This window comes from Octodon degus, unplaced genomic scaffold (genome assembly GCF_000260255.1).
Source record: "Octodon degus isolate 3935 unplaced genomic scaffold, OctDeg1.0 scaffold00023, whole genome shotgun sequence".
NCBI lineage: Eukaryota > Metazoa > Chordata > Mammalia > Rodentia > Octodontidae > Octodon > Octodon degus.
This window is the reverse complement of record NW_004524599.1, coordinates 12,746,415-12,765,201: the sequence shown is the minus strand read 5'-3', so window position 1 is coordinate 12,765,201 and position 18,787 is coordinate 12,746,415. Positions and strand designations below refer to the sequence as shown.

Here is an 18,787-nt window from a genome sequence, read left to right as displayed (position 1 = left end):
AAATATTTCTTCCACAGCAATTGTAAGGAGTGGTTCCCAACCTGAGCTCAGGTGCCTACCCAGCTTCAAATCTTAGCATTTGTTGAATAGAACAGATGATTATTAAAAGGTTATTTAACTTTTCTTTTTGATAGAATGGGGTGACTAAGAAGGCCCACTATAAAAGGCTTCCAAGGGCATTGGATGGTAGGTACGGTGATTGTCTAGCCAGAACTCAATGAAAGAAAAAGATTATTTCAGTGTGTTAATTGAGGCAGATACACTGGGGGAGTCATGCCTCTCAACTTTTTAAATACTGCCCAGTCCTCAGCAGCCTCTTAGCTTTCCTGGTCTGACACTTACTCGATTCAGTCTCCTCTCAGGCACTCGCTTTGGAGCATCCTTTAACTGCTTTCTCTGCTTTCAGTCCCTTCTCAGTGTTTCTGGACCTTGAGACCCTTCACGTATTGACCCTCCTAACCTATTAAATGGGCTGCAGTCCTCCACTGGAGCAGCACGCTGGGCCTCCCCTTCTTTGCCCCAGTGGCAAGACATGGACTACAGTGACCAAGCGAAGATCACAAGTGGGGGTTTGTAGATTTGGTTTCATGTGAATTGCTGGGCTAGCCCCAGAAGCAAGTCTTACACTCTGAAATTTCCACTTATGGGCTCTCTCTTACCAAACGTCTCTCGAATGATGCAATTAGCCCCTTAATTTCTCTGAAGCAGGGACATTAAATTTACCAGCCAGTAAATCATTTGTTTTTATGGGAGAAAATCTCAACGCATGGAGTAAAGAAAAATGTTAATTAAGAATCACATTATGCACAAAGAATCTGGGGTTGGAGTCTAGTTGACTTTGCAAATGTAAGACGTACACCATGAGCCTGGGAAACTGAGACGTAACAACCTCCTGCCCTTTTCTCTCAGGTGTTAAGAGACTAAGGAGTAACAGCACTTTCCTCCAATTTCCACTTACCTCTGCAAAGACAAAGGGTGCATCAAACTGGAAACACACATGGCCGTGCTTGATGGCCTGGACAGAGGCAGGGCCACAGCGGTACATGCCTGCGTCACACAGAGGAAGGCAGACACATGAATTTGTGGTCTCTGCTTTCATAAAAAATGGGTGGTTGGCAGCCCTGAATGCGACTTTACTGAGACCAGTCCTCCTCGACTTCATTGCTGATTTTCTCCCCTTACTCTCCAGGGCTAGGGACAGCAGATGGCCCGGATATATAATCAAAAGGACTGGATTAGAAATGGTTGCTTAAACCTAAATTTGAAGTCAGCAAGGAGTACGGGACCACACCCTTGGGAAGCCTATTCTGCCACATTTCAAACCTCCCCCAGTGGGTTTGTGCCAGGTCGTTGGCTTACACGTACTTTTCCTCTGGTACCTGAGATATAGAGAGTGTTGATGAGTTCATGTTTCTGCTGTTTTGATTTTTGGTTTTGCACAACATGGACGCATATCCACTTTAGAATGTGGACATTAAGCACACATGTTAGGCAGTGTCCAATATCCAGCAAGTCATGAGGGTCACACTGACCCTCTTAATTCTTTAAATCTTAATCACATTTCCATACCTTGTCAAAAATTAGCCGTCATTTGTGCCCTCTACAATTGCTTTAGATATTCGGTCTAGCATGCTAAAACTGTTGCAATTTCTGCCTTAAAGTCCAGTTTTGTCATGTGATTCCGTTATAAATATGTACTAAATATTTATGCACGTATGTACAGATATGCACATCACCGTCTCATATTAACATGTGAGGAAGTAGACATAAATAAAGACGAAGCCCCAGCCCACTGATCTTCTCTATCATCATGTTAGAGAGCAGTGGGAGCTTAAGATGTGATGCTGCAAAAATGACCAGGGTGGGTCACAGCTGCCCCTGCTCAGCGGAGTGGCAGGTTAGGAGATAGATGCTCATATACTTAAGTTTTGAAAGTAGTCACACAATATAAAAGGAAATCAGGTTCTGGAGGAACAATAATCTAAAGGACGATCTATAATTATGTTTTAAATCCTGCATTTTCTCTCTTGTCTTCTAGCTTATCATTGTGGACTGGGAGGGTCGGTTATATTTTATAGTCTAGTAAAAATGCTTACACGGGTGTTTTTCCCCTTGTCTTCAGAACTGCTTATCAAAGCAAGTGTAGATGAATTATATATGTGAAGCTTTATACACTTTTTCTAAAAGTTGTAAAGTAATCAGCATAAAGCTAATGATGAAAATGAGATTAAACCTGATTGGCAGGTGGTTAATCTATACGTGTGCCCAGAAAGGGCACCTCTGGTGTTGTCCCTGAGGGCTGTGGTGCCAGCATATCAAATGCAAACTTGAAAGAGAAATAGACAGTGGGACAGTTTCCCCAAGGAATGATGCAGCTTACCGTCGCTGTTTTCCTGGGGTGTGCTGTCCACAACTTGCCAGCCTCCGAATCCAACGGGAAGATCCGGCCTCGTCATCCAAGCCTCATTCCAGCAATGGTAGTTCCTTACAAAGACAACGGCAAACAGGTTAAACTTGCCATCACACTCCATGCTCCAGGACATAGAAAGGGGACCTTGACTCCTTCTAATTATTGAAATGGATTCAGCTAGGTCTGGTGATGCCTGGGGACTTCCTGGGACCCCAGACCTGAGTGTGCATCTCTTTACCCTTCATCAAAGTTGGACAACCCATGAGATAAGGGCCGTGTAAAACTTCCTGGGAGTGGACCCACTCCCACTGGCACTCTGTGGAGCCTGCATGCTGGCCTCTCTTCCAAGGTCACTTTCAAGGTGACATATATTAGTCAGTGTGTTGAACAGTTTTCATTTTAATCAATCTTTACTACTTAATAGAATAGAAATTACTATGTGCTCAAAGAATAGAAAAGAAAATTATTTGAACCTAAAGTATTTATCTCTGAATTTCTTTTGCATAGTTCTGATTTATAAAATTATATTCCATTAGAGCAATAAAGAAGTACATATTTGTGTTTATGGTCTTAGGCCATTTCCATAGAAACTATAAAATTAGCTCCTGATTATAATTCTGTATAATTTATGGAGATTTCCATCTCGTGCTCAACAAGAAGAAATGGTCGTCAGGGTGTGCGTCTCTTTACCCTTCATCAAAGGCGGACAACTATGAGATAAGGGGCGTGTAAAACTTCCCAGAACTTTGTGTGTGACCCTTGAATCAAGTGCATGGAATAAAATGTCACTGTGAATTGTATTATTATGTCCTTGGAAAGACCTGAAATTATGTGGCAGTACAGAATCAAATGAGAATACATTAACCCCTCCACACTATAGAAAATGTTCATATAGTAATAACCATTTAACGATGGGTGAAGTAGTTACAGCAGTCTCTGTTTATAGCACCGATGAATTTCAGATCCAACTGCTATCCATCCTTTGCCTAAGTGTCCCTCAGTGTCAGTAACTGGTGCAGGTTCCCATCTTTCTCTGAAAGTAGCCCATTTCTCACCAGCACACTTAAGAGATATTAACTTAAGCATGTGCCCACTATGCACTGGGCATCTCGCTAGGTGCTAGAGACTCAAAGTCAGTCAGGACATAGGCTAAGCCCATAAGCGCCTCATAGCCTACAAGGAAAGACACACAGTGACCACTGGTTAATAGAGGGGAGGAGCTGGGAGGCTTACATTAGTGAGCAGAATAAGGTAGGCGTGCGCTGAGCATTCTCAAAGGGTCACTCTGAGATTCAGGAAAACAGCCCATTGGAGCAATGCATGCCAAAATACGGGGTCTCGGTGGGACCATCTCGGGCCTCAGGGAAGACTTGCTAGAAAAGTGATGAGTGTGCTGACCCCTGAGAGGCGAAGAGGAAGACTTAAACAGATTGGTAAAGGGAGTAAACCCGAAACAGTGCAGGCCTGGTATTACCATCATGGATGATTGGGGAACTGTGTGCTCTTGCTTTGCTGGAGAGTAGTGTGTTCATAACATGCATGAGAGAAAAGGAGTGACTTCAGGCGGGCGTGAGCACTAAGGGTGAGGGCGGGCACCTCAGGAGAGGGAGGGCACTGAAGGTGAGGGCGGGCACTGCAGGTGAGGGTGGGTACTGCAGGCGAGGGCGGGCACCTCAGGGGAGGGAGGGCACTGCAGGTGAGGGTGAGTACTGCAGGCGAGGGTGGGCACTGCAGGCGAGGGTGGGTACTGCAGGTGAGGGTGGGCACTGAAGGTGAGGGCGGGCACCTCAGGGGAGGGAGGGCACTGCAGGTGAGAGTGGGTACTGCAGGCGAGGGTGGGCACTGCAGGCGAGGGTGGGTACTGCAGGTGAGGGGGGGCACTGAAGGTGAGGGCGGGCACTGCAGGGTAGGGAGGGCACTGCAAGGGAGGGAGGGCGCGGCAGGGGAGGGTGAGCACTGCAGGCGAGGGTGGGTACTGCAGATGAGGGAGGACACCGCAGGGGAGGGAGGGCACCGCAGGCGAGGGTGGTGCACAGCTAACAAGTACATTCAAGAGTCTCACACACCAGGTGCTGTTATAAAGCATGGAGGGATATCAGCAGGTCTGGTGTTCCCTGCACCCTGTAAATTCTTGTACAATTATCCCTAGCTCACAAGGGAGAGAGCTGAGGCACAGGGAGGGTCTGAACCTTGCCTGAGGGCACACACATACCTCATGGGGGAGCTCTGTGGTTCATGCTCTTCAATATAAGCTAGTAGAGAGGTGAGGCTAGGATTGTGAGATGATTTTATGCCACGTGAATATTTGTGCTTTATTCTTAGGCCGCCAGAATCTATTGCAATAATTCGAGAAGTAGAGTTAGGTCTGCAAATGTGGGTTTGCAGAAACTGGTGGAGGAGACAGATTGGAGCTGGAGCTGCACCCTTCCCCCAAGTCCTCCCACTCTGGCCCACACTGAAGTACTCAGTAACTGCAAGAAGCATTCACTAAAGGGTGACTGGCACCACGGACAGGGAGCAGGGTCCTCGGAAGGAACAACCAGCGGGACTGAGGGGTCTGAAGGGCTGGTCGAGCCAGGAAGATGTGTCTTGAAGAACAAAGGCTTTGCCATCAAGCCTCTGGACAAAGGAGAAGTAAGTTTGTCCTGGGTGTGGTGTGGATGGGTGGATGACAGCTTAGTTTTGGACACAATGGGTCTGTGTGTCTGGGAAATCCAGGAGACGAGGCCCAAGAGGCATTTTTAAAAAATATACAACATGTCTGAATTTTATAAGGAGCTTGCTGGAGTCCTTATATGTGGTGGAATATGGGGCAAAATCTGTTGTGCTGGGAAGGGCAGGGAGGTGGTACAGGTTCTTCTGTAAGAGAGATCTAGATTGTGAAAGGGAGAGGAAAGGATGAGGTGGTGGCAACACATTATAAGATGCAAGGATGGCTGTCTGATTCTTTTGAATTATGGGAGACCGAGATATGCCCATGGAGGCAAGGAAGTTGAGAGGCTTATGGGCCAGCATGGCAGAGGACGAGGTCGGAAGTAGCCCCTGGGAAGTGGGGGAGGGTCTGCAGGGTGAGGAGGGGAGCCCTCAGGTGCTCAGCGTGCTCAGGGTCAAGGCATGCAGGCCTCTGAGCAGGAGCAGGAGGTGGATTCTCTGCCTCTGCTTGGAAGCTGGGGTAAGGTCCTGTGAGCGTCCACGCCTTTGTTATCCCCTTCCTGAGCAGCAAAGGGTGACCCATTAGACAGGCAGATCCAGAGAAGAAGAGAAACCAAACACATGCAGGCCTGAGTGGACACTGTGCTCTTCATGAACTACCCAATGCTTAGCAACTGATTTTCTCTGCCACCCCATCACCTTAGATTAATAGGCTGCAGAGCATCCTTATTTAAATTCAATTCTCCTTGGCAAGGTTAGCCTGCAACAAGAGAAATATGCTTCGCACTTCACATATCAGTAAAGACTTTCCTTTGAAGACAATATTTCTTTTCAAATGACCAGAAGCTGTGGGAAATTTCTTTACTCTCACTCTGAGACTTAATTAGGTAAGCAAGGTCTCTCTTACCTTTGCACCTACGACTGAGGTGAGACCTGTGCAGTGAGCACAGGAGGCTCAAACACTGGCACACCATGGGTGTGGTGCGGTGGAAGTGACAAGCCCCGTGTGGCTGAGTCCTCAGGGGTGGACCAGCTCGGGGCACTCAGGATGGCCAGGGGAATAGTACATTATATGACGAGTGTCTCCACTTTCACATCGTGCTCAGTGCATGTAACTCTATACAGATTTGTCTGTTACATCCACAGTTTCTCACGGAAGGTGCTACGGTTATAGATATTTAGACTACTTGGTTTTGGTTTTGTTTGTTTTAAAACATTTCAATGGTTACAAAGCTGTCTGGTGGAAAGGGAAGAATGTGTCTGACCATTATCAAATATTTAGCAGTTTGGATACAATTCACACCCATTTCTGACAATCTGCATTTTCCATATATTGTGATTTATTTCCCTTTGACGTAAAAAATTTCCCTGAAAATTTTAAATTGGTAACTAATAATAAAAATAATAAATAATAAAAATGTAACATGTATGAAGTTTTGGAATGAGTTGGGCTAGGTACCCTCCCTGGATGGACTGCAAGGCAAATAGCACACTTATCGCCTCACTGGTCATTTTTTTGTGGCGAGTACATTTCAAGCTTACATCATAGCAATTCTGAAATACATAACACACTGCTGTTCACAGTAGTCATCCTGCAGTGCAAGTGATCTGAAATACTTGTTCATTTTGTGCACATAGCTCTTAGCCTTTTTCCTGACTCTCCAGGTTAGGAAATGTATACTGGTTCCTGAAATGCTACTTCATTTTTTAAAGCATCTTTACCTACAGCCCTAATAGTTCTTTCTGTTGTAATCTTGTAATTTAATCTTGTAATTTTGAGGTTTTGTTTATCATGCTCACTCTTTATTTATTTATTTATTTGGTACAGAGTCTCGCTACAAAGCTCAGACGCATAGCGATCCCCCTGTCTCTGCCTCCCCAGCGCTGGGGATTACAGGCGTGCACCAGCATGCCTGGTTTCAGTGGATTGAAGCCTCATCCTTGTGCTTGCCATGCAAGTGATTAGACCATGGAGCTGCCCAGCCTCCACACCCATATTTTTTGTGTTGAAACTAACCCTGCCCTGAGGAGGTGCTAAGCACAGGATGCCCCTGTATCCACACTCGAAGGCCTCAGTGTTTGCATGAAGTCATAGTAGAAAGTCATTTAGTTACTATGTGTATTACTATATGCATCTATGATGAGGTTTAATTTATAGATTGGGCACAGTAGAAGATTAATAGTAATGAATATCAAAACAGAACAATGATAATATACTGTAGTAAAATTTGTGTGAATGTAAGCATGCTCCTTCCTCTACCCCAGGTTACTTGGGCACAAGTGTTGTGATCCTGTGCCCACAGTCATTGTGTTAATCAGCCAGTCACTAAGTGATGACTGGGCAGGTAGCATATACAGAGTGGATACGCTGCTAAAGGGATGATTCATTTTCAGGATAGATGGAGCACAACAGCATGAGAATTTTATTCTGCTATCAAAAGAATGTGAAATTTTAAAAATTATGAGTTCATTCATAGAATTTTCCATTTCATATTTCCATTTCACTACCAGTTTAACTGAAAGCATGGGAAGTGAAGCTGTATTGGAAGTGCTACAAGACATCTAAAAAGGCAAATGTTATTAAATATTGATTTGTTCTCTTGTCTTGTTATTTATTTATTTGGTACAGGGTCTCACTATGTAGCTCAGACTCATAGTGATCCTCCTGTCCCAGCCTCCCAAGCCTTGGGATTAAGGCGTGCACCACCATGCCCAGTTTTGGTGGCCAGCACAGTGCATCTGGAGTTTCGGGGCCTCATATGGTATGTGGTACCAGGTATCAAACTTGGGGCCTTGAGCTTGCCAGGCAGGTGCTTAGACTGCTGAGCTATCTCCCCAGCTCTGTTCTCTTGTTTTTTTAAGAGGAAGACTTTCATATTTCCTCAGTGCCTTCATTTGGAACTTGAGTTCCTCCTATAGTCTCAACATGTTCACTGTTCATCTAATATCAATAAGTTATAAACTTCTACAGTGGTCTAGCCTTCTTGTTGCCTCTTTTCACAATAGCGCAGGAATTAAAATAAGAATCTCTTTTCTTTGAGTGTTGTTTAATCAATATGAAAAACAATGGGGAAGGGCAAGAAACAATAGCACTGACAAGTTAGGATCACAACTCTGCTTTGTATTATTTTTGAATGTTTTGTCAGTGGCAATAATTTTTAGGAGTCTTCAAGGATGCTAATAAGTCAGCAGCACTGGGAGCAAGGACCCAGAGAACCCTGCACTGGAGGTAGTGCTTCACTAGACAAGCAGCGCGTGCATTCCTGCCTGGGCTGTCATTGCATTCCTTGTAGGTTATCTTTTGTTTCAATACACTGATTTGCTTCATATTTGCACACAGAAAATGATCACACAAGCTAAAGCCAAGTGACTAAGGATGTTCTTCCTAGTATAATTTATAGGAAGGAAATATTGGGAACAACTTACCTGTCCAATATGCAATTAATTATTTTATCTATTGTTTTTAAATGTATTTGGTCATTACAGGGCCTCACTATGCCACTGGGGCTCATAGTGATTCTCCTGCTTTCAGCCTCCCCAGTGCTGGGATTACAGGCATGTGTCGCCACACCTGGACTATGACTGGCTCAGCCTGTTCTGAAGGCAGGGCTGGTGTGGCATGTGGTGCTGGGGATCAAATCTCAGTCCCTGAGCTTATCTAAGCATGCCTCAGCAGCTGCTTTAGTCCACTGAACTATCTCTCTGTCCCTGTAATTACTTTAAAACATAAAATAGAATACTATTCATCCCTAAAATGTGGATTTGTATTTATTAGGCAGGAGAGATGTTCATCACACATTCATTTTTTAAAAAATCACACTACAAAATACGATGGACAGTCTGTGAGGTGTCGTGTGTGTATGGCTAGCAGAATTTTCCGTAAGCCCAGTTACTCTGGCCATTGCAAAATCCGATCCCCTGAAGTACAAACAAAAGCCATGAATAGGATGCCATACCTATTTTGTGATTATGGTATTTTATAGGCCATGGAGAATTTTGTAATTAAGAAGACCAATCAGTTGACCTTGGATTCATTCAAAAGATCATCAGTGTGAGTCTTGCCCAACTACATGATCCCTCTAGTCTGGTTCTAGGGTAAAAGACAGCAAATCTGAACATGGCAGCAGCAGGGATGCTTACCCCCTGCTGGCTCGAGGAAGATGTGGTGCTTTGCTGCAAAGAAATCAATTCTTCCTAAAACATGAAGCATCAGATGGTACGACAGTGCCAATCAAATCTTGGCATCACTGGAGAACCTGAACAATGGGCCAGTCATCTCGTGCCTGGATTCCTGACCCACAGAAACTGCTTCATAACAAGTTTGAGTCCTCAGGACATAAGAGAACCTGTACTATAACATCATGTAACTCGGTAGTGTCCCAATTTTTCTGATCAAGGAGATTATGGGGCCACAGAAGAAAGTGATCAATGATGTAGAGTGTGCCTAAGGAAAGCCACCTGGAGAGACAATATTCTCTCAGGCTTTCAAAGAGAGCAAACTGGTCAAGCAGTGGCCGTGACTCATCCACATGGCTGACACTGACAAAGGTTCTACAAACTGCGGTACAAGGTTTCAGGGTAAATCCTGAGGGGATCTGACTGACCTTATCAGATACAAAAATTACATTTTTTGTTATATATGTCTTGCTTTATCTTGGTCTTAACCATCCAGCAGAAAAGTATAGAAAACAAGGTATAAAAAGTAAAGCCATATTAATATGCGGATCTGTAAAAGACTCAAGTCAACTACTTCTGACATTGCCAGTCCTACAGATAACCCACTACTATTATGGACTACTGGACTATATTGGATTATTTTGCTGAATTCATGCACCTACAATATTTAAATGGCAATGGAATACCCATCTCTGACAAAACTAAACAAAAAAGGGGATATAAATGAAGGACCATTTTGTATCTGTATATACAAAGTAGTTAGGATAGATATACAGCTCCATTCTCTTAATTTAATTAGAAGAAAGATTTGTACTAATAGTGTTTGGACATGATATCATGTCTGCATGTTGTACTATCAATAGCTACTAGGAAGGCAACAATATGCAATGTATTAATTATTGTAACTATATTACTGACCTGTTTTGAAACTGTCTCATTGCTATTTGCTTCTCAATAAACTTAATTAAAAAAAAACAAGTTTGAGTCCACTCAGGCTACTAAGTTTTTGGTACTCTGCTATGTGGAAATAAACATGCATACACCCTGCAAAGAGACATATGCAAGAATGACTAACAAAATGTCATGTACATTCTGAGTAGATTAAAAGGAAATGATTTTAGGGGCTGGGGAGATGGCTCAGTGGAATAAGCACTTCCCTGGCAAGGGCAAGGGCCTGAGTTCAATCCCTAGTTCTGAAAAAAAAAAAGATATGACTTTTACTTTTCTACATTTTTTGCAAAGTTGAAATTGTTAAATAATGACCACAGAGTAGCCCCAAAACATTAAGAAAACTTCTACCATTTTTTCAAAATAATTAGAGCAAGATAAAGCATAGCTTGAGGTTGTCTCTGTGCCTGTCAGCTGCCTGGGTCCTCTCCAGGGTGCAGGAGCCAGTGGCATGCAGGAGAAAGGGACAGAGATTGCAGCTAAAACTGACAAGCTCCGCCTCAGACCTCTGTGTGTTGTGAGCTCAGAGAAAATAAAGTAGTTAACTTAAGCAAGGCATCCTGCATTGCTTTTAACTTGTCTAACCACTTAATCACTCCACACGGTCATCTCATTTGCAACCTGTCCAGGAAGGTTTCAGAGAAAAAAGAGTCTTTGAAAGGGAAGAAAGAAACATAGCCTTGTGACTTTGTTCGTACAGCTTCTTATGGGCTCAAGGGAGACCACAAATAAGATGGAGAGAAAGCCCTGCAGGAGAAAGTCTGGACCAAATTCAAATGTAAACCAAGTGCTTCAGTTCTTTCATCTGCAAAGACAGCAGCCCCTGGGAGCCAGGCCATCCTTGAGTCACTTGTGTGCTGCTGGCAGGTGGTCCTAGCCCCCACTCTCAGTTTCTGTGGACACACTCCTAATCCAGGCAATGGTAATGGTGAGGAAATGATCGCCTACCTTGAGGTTATTAAACTCTTGCCATTCTGATACTGTGAAGTTGGAGTAGGGAGTTGTTGGGAGGAAATGGAAATAATTTGTTGGATTTGAAGCTTTTCTGACAACACATTTCAAAGTGGCAATGAGAGTCAGCCAAATAGCTCAGAGGATTAAAGTGCCTGCAAGCAGGTGCAGGGGCCCGGGTTCGTTCTCTGGGCCTGCTGTGACAGTCCCTCACCCAGGGCATGCTGAGATGGCAATTGAGACTGGGTTTGGTGGCACATGCCTGTAATCCCAGCTCTTGGGAGGCTGTAAACAGGTGGATCACTACGAGTCTGATCTAATAGTGAGACCCTAAACACCCTGTAGACCCTTCCCTGAAATACAAAAAAACAAACAAACAAACAAAAAAAAAAAATCAAAGTGGCAATGAAAACTGAGGTTGAGATAAAAGTAGTTAGGACATATAACAAAGCAAGATGACAGAAAAGCAGCATGCAGGCATAGGCTGGAGGAATGTTGTAGGGAACAGTGATCCGTGAACACCACGCTGCTTCAGAATGCAGCTGCTCATAGGTAGGGGCTATTACAATGCTGAAGGCAGGAAGGATCCTCCCTGGGGCCATTTCAATAAAAAGCTAGAGAGCCAATCAGGCGGAGACCAGGCCAGGGGCCCCTCTTCTCTGAGGTTCAGCTCTACAGTTCCTACCATATCCAGTTGGGAGCTATCCAAGGAAACTCTGGGTAACCGTCCTGGTAGAAGATGCTATGGAATGGAACAGCCTATCTCAACAAGGGATGCTGTTGTAGAAACAAAGTGCCCACCAAACAAAAAGTCAAGTAATAAAGCTGTTCATCACTGTTTATCTTATAAATATAAGGGATTGATTCTATGGTGCTCATTCAGAAGTTGCAGTTTAAGTACCATTTACTGCAGTGCAAGAGACATCAATGGAGTTGCAGATGGATATAGACCTGGGGGATGCTACAACTTCCAACACGAAGCTTTCAGTGTATTTACAGTTGGGGTGACTCTCAGAGTCATTAATACTTGTTCAGATACAGGCTGGAACCACCAAATGGATGGTGCAATCAATTAGAAAGGAGAATAACTATCAAGGCTGGCATGGTCCTACTAGGCTCTCTGGTTAGATACCACCCCCAATGCATTCAAGTGCAGGTGCAGCGAAGCAGAACTAACTAGTTCTCATTTACAAAGTCTACTGGGAGTATGTCCTTGAGGAAGTGTGCCCTTCCTTTTTTCTGGGAGTACATAGGATCTCCTCTTAGACTTTGAGGTGCAGGTGACAAATATTTGTGAAGTGAACTTCACAACAACTTCTATAAGAGTATTTATTTTTGAAAATCAGGGGATAAGCATACAGGGTTCCCCTGACCTTTTGACTTTTTGGGTATTTTGTTTTAATGTAACACCAGTAGATGGATGAAAGTAAATTTGACAGAAGCAAGCCACAAGAAACTCAAAACTCACAAACAAAGCAAAGCAAAACAAAAATCCCAACCATAATCCAAACCAAAAATACTTGAGAAGAAAATGCCACGCGTCTACATGTACCACACCCACTAGTAAGCAGAAATCCCCTGAGCTCAGGTGGGGGCCCTGCTAATGCACGGTGGAAGTGGGAGCCCTTTCACCTCTCCACTCTCCACAGCACAGCAAGTCAGTAATGGATATCTTATCTACAAATGAAGAAAAGATCAGATTCTGAAGGTACTTTTTGTACAACTCTAAAAACTTTTCTGATCCAGTTTGTCCAAAACTACTTAGGATTTTAAAAATCCAGCCAAACAGGGCTCAGTAGGTACCCTAATCATTATTTTGCATTATATGTTTTATTTTGTATTATAAAGCTACTTATGAATATTATATTCTAAAGCTGATATCTCTTATTTTTATAAAGTTTTAAAAATATCTTATTAGATCATCAAAATAAGTTGGCATAGATGATGCATATTTTATTGGCCTCTAATTTTTTTTTCCAGCAACTTTTCACTGGTGTATATGATGACTATTGTATACAGAATTTGTGATTAACTGGAATGTGACATTTTCTTATTAGGAAAAATACTCTAATGTTTTCTCTGTGATTGATTCCCACTTCACTTCCCAACCTTCCTAATTTCCTAAGAAGAACTTGCAATGACCTGTGATATTTTACCACCCACACTCTATGTCGATTGTCAGTGAAACTTGAATAAAACATAGGTTATGGGTATATGCTGGAGGTGTCCTAGCAGAAGAAGTAGGGTAAGTGGGTGGCAGGAACAGGACAGTCCAGCACAGTGGTGGCAAATCTATGGTCAGCATGCTGCAGTGGGCTGTTCGTACCACTGAAATCTCTGAAACATTTGCCATCATTGGTCTACGAAGTCTAGACTTCCCTAGTGGCTGAAGTTTCTATTTTCAGAGAACAATCTCCTTTTGTAGTTTTTTAAACATTTCTTGTAACATCCTTTTATTATCCTAAAATGAAATTAATGAGGATCTTTCTGCATATGTAATTTCTAAAATATACACAATCACGTGGCACATAATATTTTGGTTAATGCTGGATTGTATATAGAATGGTGAACACATAGGATTAAAGCGGAGCAGAAAAATTCTCATTGCTTGTGGCTGTCATAGTGGTCCCAATGTCAAAATCAACAGCATTACTTACATGTCTATGGGACGCTGAAGAAGCAAGTTTATGGAGCTGACAGTGTTATGGAGAAAGAATATGGAGAAAGTATAACACACAGTCATGTACAATGCAAGATACTTAATGATAACAGTAGACCACTGCTTCTCATCTATGTATTTACTACTCTATACTTTGCATCATTATTTGAGAATGCACTCCAACTTAATAAAAAAGGTTAGAATAGTATAATGTAGAGTAGTGAAATGTTCATGTCAACTTGGCTCTCTTAAGAGACTACTGGAAAAGCGAATGAATTGTGGGAGGGCTAACTTCATCAATCAGTTAACCAATTGATGAATTCACAGCTGGATGAGCTCAAATTTGGAGGAAGGGAGTCATGGGATGTGAGACTGGGTGGGGCTCTTCATTTGTAGGTAAGATATCAATTACTGACTTGCTGTGCTGTGGAGAGTGGAGAGGTGAGGTGTCTGACCAAACAGGGGTACCTGCTTTATGAATTTAATTTTTTATGGTATTGGGGAGGATGTTTATGTTTGCGTTTGTGTGCAGAATATGGCTATGGTCGTGTTTGTCATCTGAGGTGGATTTTTTCAAATGGAAGCAAAATTTTGAAAAACACTTTCGTTTGCAAGCTGAATTATTTGCAAACAGAAGCATTTGTGAAGTCAGGGTTTTATTGTATTTTTTTTTTCTTGCAGAACCAGGGATTGAACTCAGGCCCTTGCACTTGCCAGGGAAGCGCTTATTTCACTGAGCCATCTCCCCGGCCCCTTACTGTATTTTTGAGGCTCTTCTGCTCCTGGCTCCCCAGAGGCCATGAGCAGAGCAGCTGTCTTCCACTGCACCTTTCCACAGTGACGTTTCCACCTTGGAACCAATCACTGCAGACCGAAGCCTGTGAACCACGAGCCAAATGCTCCTCTTCTAAATTGCAGGCACCAGGTATTTTGTCCCAGCAATAGGAAAACTGTTCAGTGGGTTGTGTTACACCAACACTGTACATTTTATAATTAAAAAGCACTCCAGAAAGAGCTACAAAAACAACATATACATAGACAAAAAATGCTGGGAATCTGATCTGAAGAGTAGACACACTGTTTTACTTAAAATGGCCAATTTTTAACAAAAGTATGCATGAATACACACACATATACAGATGCACACACATATATGCAGTTGGAAAGCATGGCCCATACACAAAAAGAAAAATCAATTGAGAAAAATTATGACAAAGGAAGACAGGATTTTGGGCTTACTAGGCAAAGATCCTAAATCAAATTTTATAAACATATTCAAAGAACTAAGAGAGGACATTGAATGACAGAATTATGTTGTGCTATATTCAAGCTATCAGTAAAAATGGAAATTTGAAAAGGCATGAAATAGAAATTATGGAGTTAAAAAGAACAATAACTGAAATAAAAATGCAATAGATGCTTAAAAGTAGATTTGATCAGATAAAAAGGGGAAATGAGTGAGCTTGAGGCTATGTCAATTGAATGGATTAAGTCTGACTATGAGAAGAAAGCATAAGGAAGGAAACTGAACAAACCTCCAAAACACACAAAATATATTAAGTATACTAACATAGAGCAGAGAGGCCCAGGTTGGGACTGGTTGGGTGCTGGAACACCCCTTCACAGAGAGACCTGGTTTGGGACTGGGCAGTGGAACTCACTGCAGAGAGGCTACGGGTGAGACCCAGTGAGCTAAACCAGGAGCAGAACATCTAGCCAGCCAGACACAGTGGGTTCACTACCACGGGCCACAGCAGGAAGAAACCAAGCACAACGCCAGACCCAAGCCAGGCCCACCTGGTCAAGTTTGAGTTTGGTAGATCCTGACCAGGTGTCCTGAGGCATACTGCTAGGCCCAGAACTAGACCCAGATCTATGACAGCATCCTCTGGAGACAGAGGTGGCCACAGGTAAGTGAGGTGAACTAGTCTGCCTGGAAGACTCCAGGTACCTCAAGGGAAGGTGACCAGACAGAACTTAGGGGAACTAATTTAAATACAAATTCACAATTTAATATCTGCTTAGCTATGCAGTCATAGTGTTTGCTCTTATGGTCTAAAATACAAATCCATTAGTTATAAAAGTTTGTCAATTGCTAAATTTCATTAACCATTATTAGTGTTGCTAATTGTACTACTATAAATAGAAAACTATATCTGCCTTAACCACATAATCTCTCTTGGTTAATATCAGAAGGTGCTTGGGTAATAACCTCACAAAGCTCTGCACCGAAGGACAGAGGACAGTGCCAAACAGAAATCAATAACTCACTCTCAATGAATAGAGAGGGCAAAACCTTTGGACACACATAAAGCAAGAATCTCAGAAGAGATACCTAGAGAACAGACTCTATACACAGTGGCTCTGACCAAAGTGATACAGTTAAGTACACTAATATACTCATAACAAGACTTCCAGAAGAGAGAAAAGTAGGAAGAATATTTGAAGAGACAATAGCCAGAAATGTTTCAAGTCAAATGAAACGTATTATTGTATCCACTGAAGAAGTTCAGAACTCCAGATAAGACCCAGATACATGTATACCTAGAGACCCTAGAGCCAAGCTGCAGAAAGCTGGAGACACAATGTTTAAACCAGCAAGAGAAAAACAATTCATCTCATCTAAGGATCATCTTTCTTTACTTCATAGTATATATAAAAGCTAACTCAAAATGGTTCCCAGACCTATATGTAAGAGCTAAAACTGGGTACAGCTTAGAAGAAAAGAGAAAATATTTTTTTAAGAGAAAATATTTTGACCTTGGATTATGTTATGGTTTCTTATACTTGACTTCAAAAGTGTCAGAATCCAAAAGAAAACATAAAATATTGCATTTTATAGACATTAAAATCTTTAGTACTTTATAAAGAACACCATCAGAAAAGTAAAAGCACAGCCCATAGATGGAAGAAAATATTTACAAATGACGATGGATCTACATCCAGAATATGTAAAGAATAGTTACAATGCAACAATAAAAAAAAACAAAGAATCCAATTTAAAAATGGGACAGAAGCTGCATGTGTGGTCCACACCTGCAGCCCCAGAGCTCTGGGAAGCCGAATGAGGAGGACGGCAAGTTCAAGCCTTGATAACTTCTCACCTTAATGCAGCCCAGTCTTCAAACTGTTTTTAATCTGCTGAGAATGTAGCTCAGTGCAAAGGCTCTGGGTTGTTTCCAGACTTGAAAAAAAAAAGAGTGTATGTGGGGGTAGTGGGGGGGGGTTGGGGGAGTGGGACAAGAATTTGCAAGGCTATTTTGTCCAAGATCATATACAAATATCTAAAAGACTTATGAAAAAATATTTGACATCACAAATCACCAGGGGAATGTAGATCAAACACACAGTGAAATACCATGCCACATCTACTGAAGTAGTTATAATTTTAAACGTGGGCGATAACAGCTGCCAGAAAGCAAAAAGAGTATGCTCATGTAAAAACTTCTATGTGACTCTGCATAGAATTGTTATTCTTACTAGGTGAGAAATAAAAATGACATAAGTGTACAACTAATGAATGGGTAAATAACATAGATTTCAGCCATACAACAAATAACTATCCATTAACAAAAAAGAGTGAAACACTGACGCATGGTATTACCTGGCTATGTGACTACTACACTAAGGGAAGAAGCTAGACACAAAAGGCCACACAGTGTAGAGGTCCACTTATATGAAATAGCCATACTGGGTGAGGGAGGGCAGGGTAGTGGTGGCGTCAGGGGCTAGAGGAGTGGTGAATCCTGTAACAGGCATGGGCTACTTTTGGGGTGATTGAAGTACTCCAGGATTAATGATGGCTGCCCAACACTATGAACATACTAAAAGCTGCTGAAGTACTCACTTTAAAAACAGTGAATTTTACAGTGTGAGAGTTATGTTTCAATAAAAATCTTGTCTAAAAACAGAACGAGCTTTGGGATCAGTCCTCTAGCTTTGTAATTCAGCACCGACCTCTTAGGGTTGGACCTTGGTCAGGTTCTCTGTCTGGATTTCCTCCTCTGTGAGTGAGGAGAGTAGCAGTAATTATCTGAACAGATTGTCATAAGGGTTAAATACGTAAATATGTCACCCCCTGGAATGAGATCTGATGGAAGGCAATCTACAAATGAGCTCTATTTTTGGAGGTGGCAAGTAATTTTGAAGCTCCCCTTTTAAAAGGCTGATGTGCATTCAATGGATATACATTGTAGTCTTCGGTAATAGAGCTCAGGGTCTACTCCTGATGATTTTCATAAAAATGATTTAGCCAAAAAGGTGATTAACAAGGACATGTCTGAAAATAAATATCTAGGATCACACACCAGAATTGGAAACTTGGATGCATTGTGGGATTTTACAAATTCCCAAGCATTTTTTTTTTTTTTTTTTTTTTGTGGTACGGGAATTGAACTCAGGGCCCTGAACCTGCCAGGCAAGTGCTTATTCTAACCTTTAAATAATTTGGACAATATGCAGAATTTTTCTTCAGGAGTATTTTTAAATTATTGCTCAGAACATCTTGATTTTTTATAGATAATGATTAAAACTGATGATAATTTAACAATATAAAAATTCTGCTTTTAGAATACACACAAAGCATTTCCATTAATATAAAGATGAAATAGTATAGGCCGAGTTCCAGGAGCCCCCAGACCCAGTCCTAGCCCAGGTCAGGTGAGTGTGCGGAGAGCTTCCTGCTACCCTATGCCAGCGGGACCAGTCCCAGCCCAGGCGCAGCGTGGGCCAGACCCTCTCCCACCCCCTTGGGCTGTCCCCCACCACTCCGCAGTACCTCCCCCACCCCGCCCGCCCAGTAGGAATTTCTGCCGAGTCTGGGAATCCCTAGATGCAGTCCTAGCCCAGGTCCAGTGAGTATGTGGGAGAGCTTCCTCTTCCCCCTACTTCACCTTGCCCTCTCCAGGCACAGCTCAGGCCTGGCATACATGCCTGGGGTGTAATCTTGCAGCTGCAACACCTGCAGAGAGTGTAGAGCATAGATCCAACCA

General features: G+C 42.5%; 1 protein-coding gene across 1 annotated transcript in view; it reads right to left on the bottom strand.

The window, feature by feature from the left end:
* F13a1 (coagulation factor XIII A chain) overlaps window positions 1-18,787 on the bottom strand; it is a 183,814-nt gene that overhangs the window by 43,366 nt on the left and 121,661 nt on the right. Inside the window, exons 9-10 of the mRNA XM_004628451.2 lie at window positions 2,381-2,484; window positions 959-1,047 (exon numbers count right to left, since the gene is read on the bottom strand). Coding sequence (XP_004628508.1) covers window positions 959-1,047; window positions 2,381-2,484 — 193 coding nt within the window. The remainder of the gene's footprint in view (window positions 1-958; window positions 1,048-2,380; window positions 2,485-18,787) is intronic.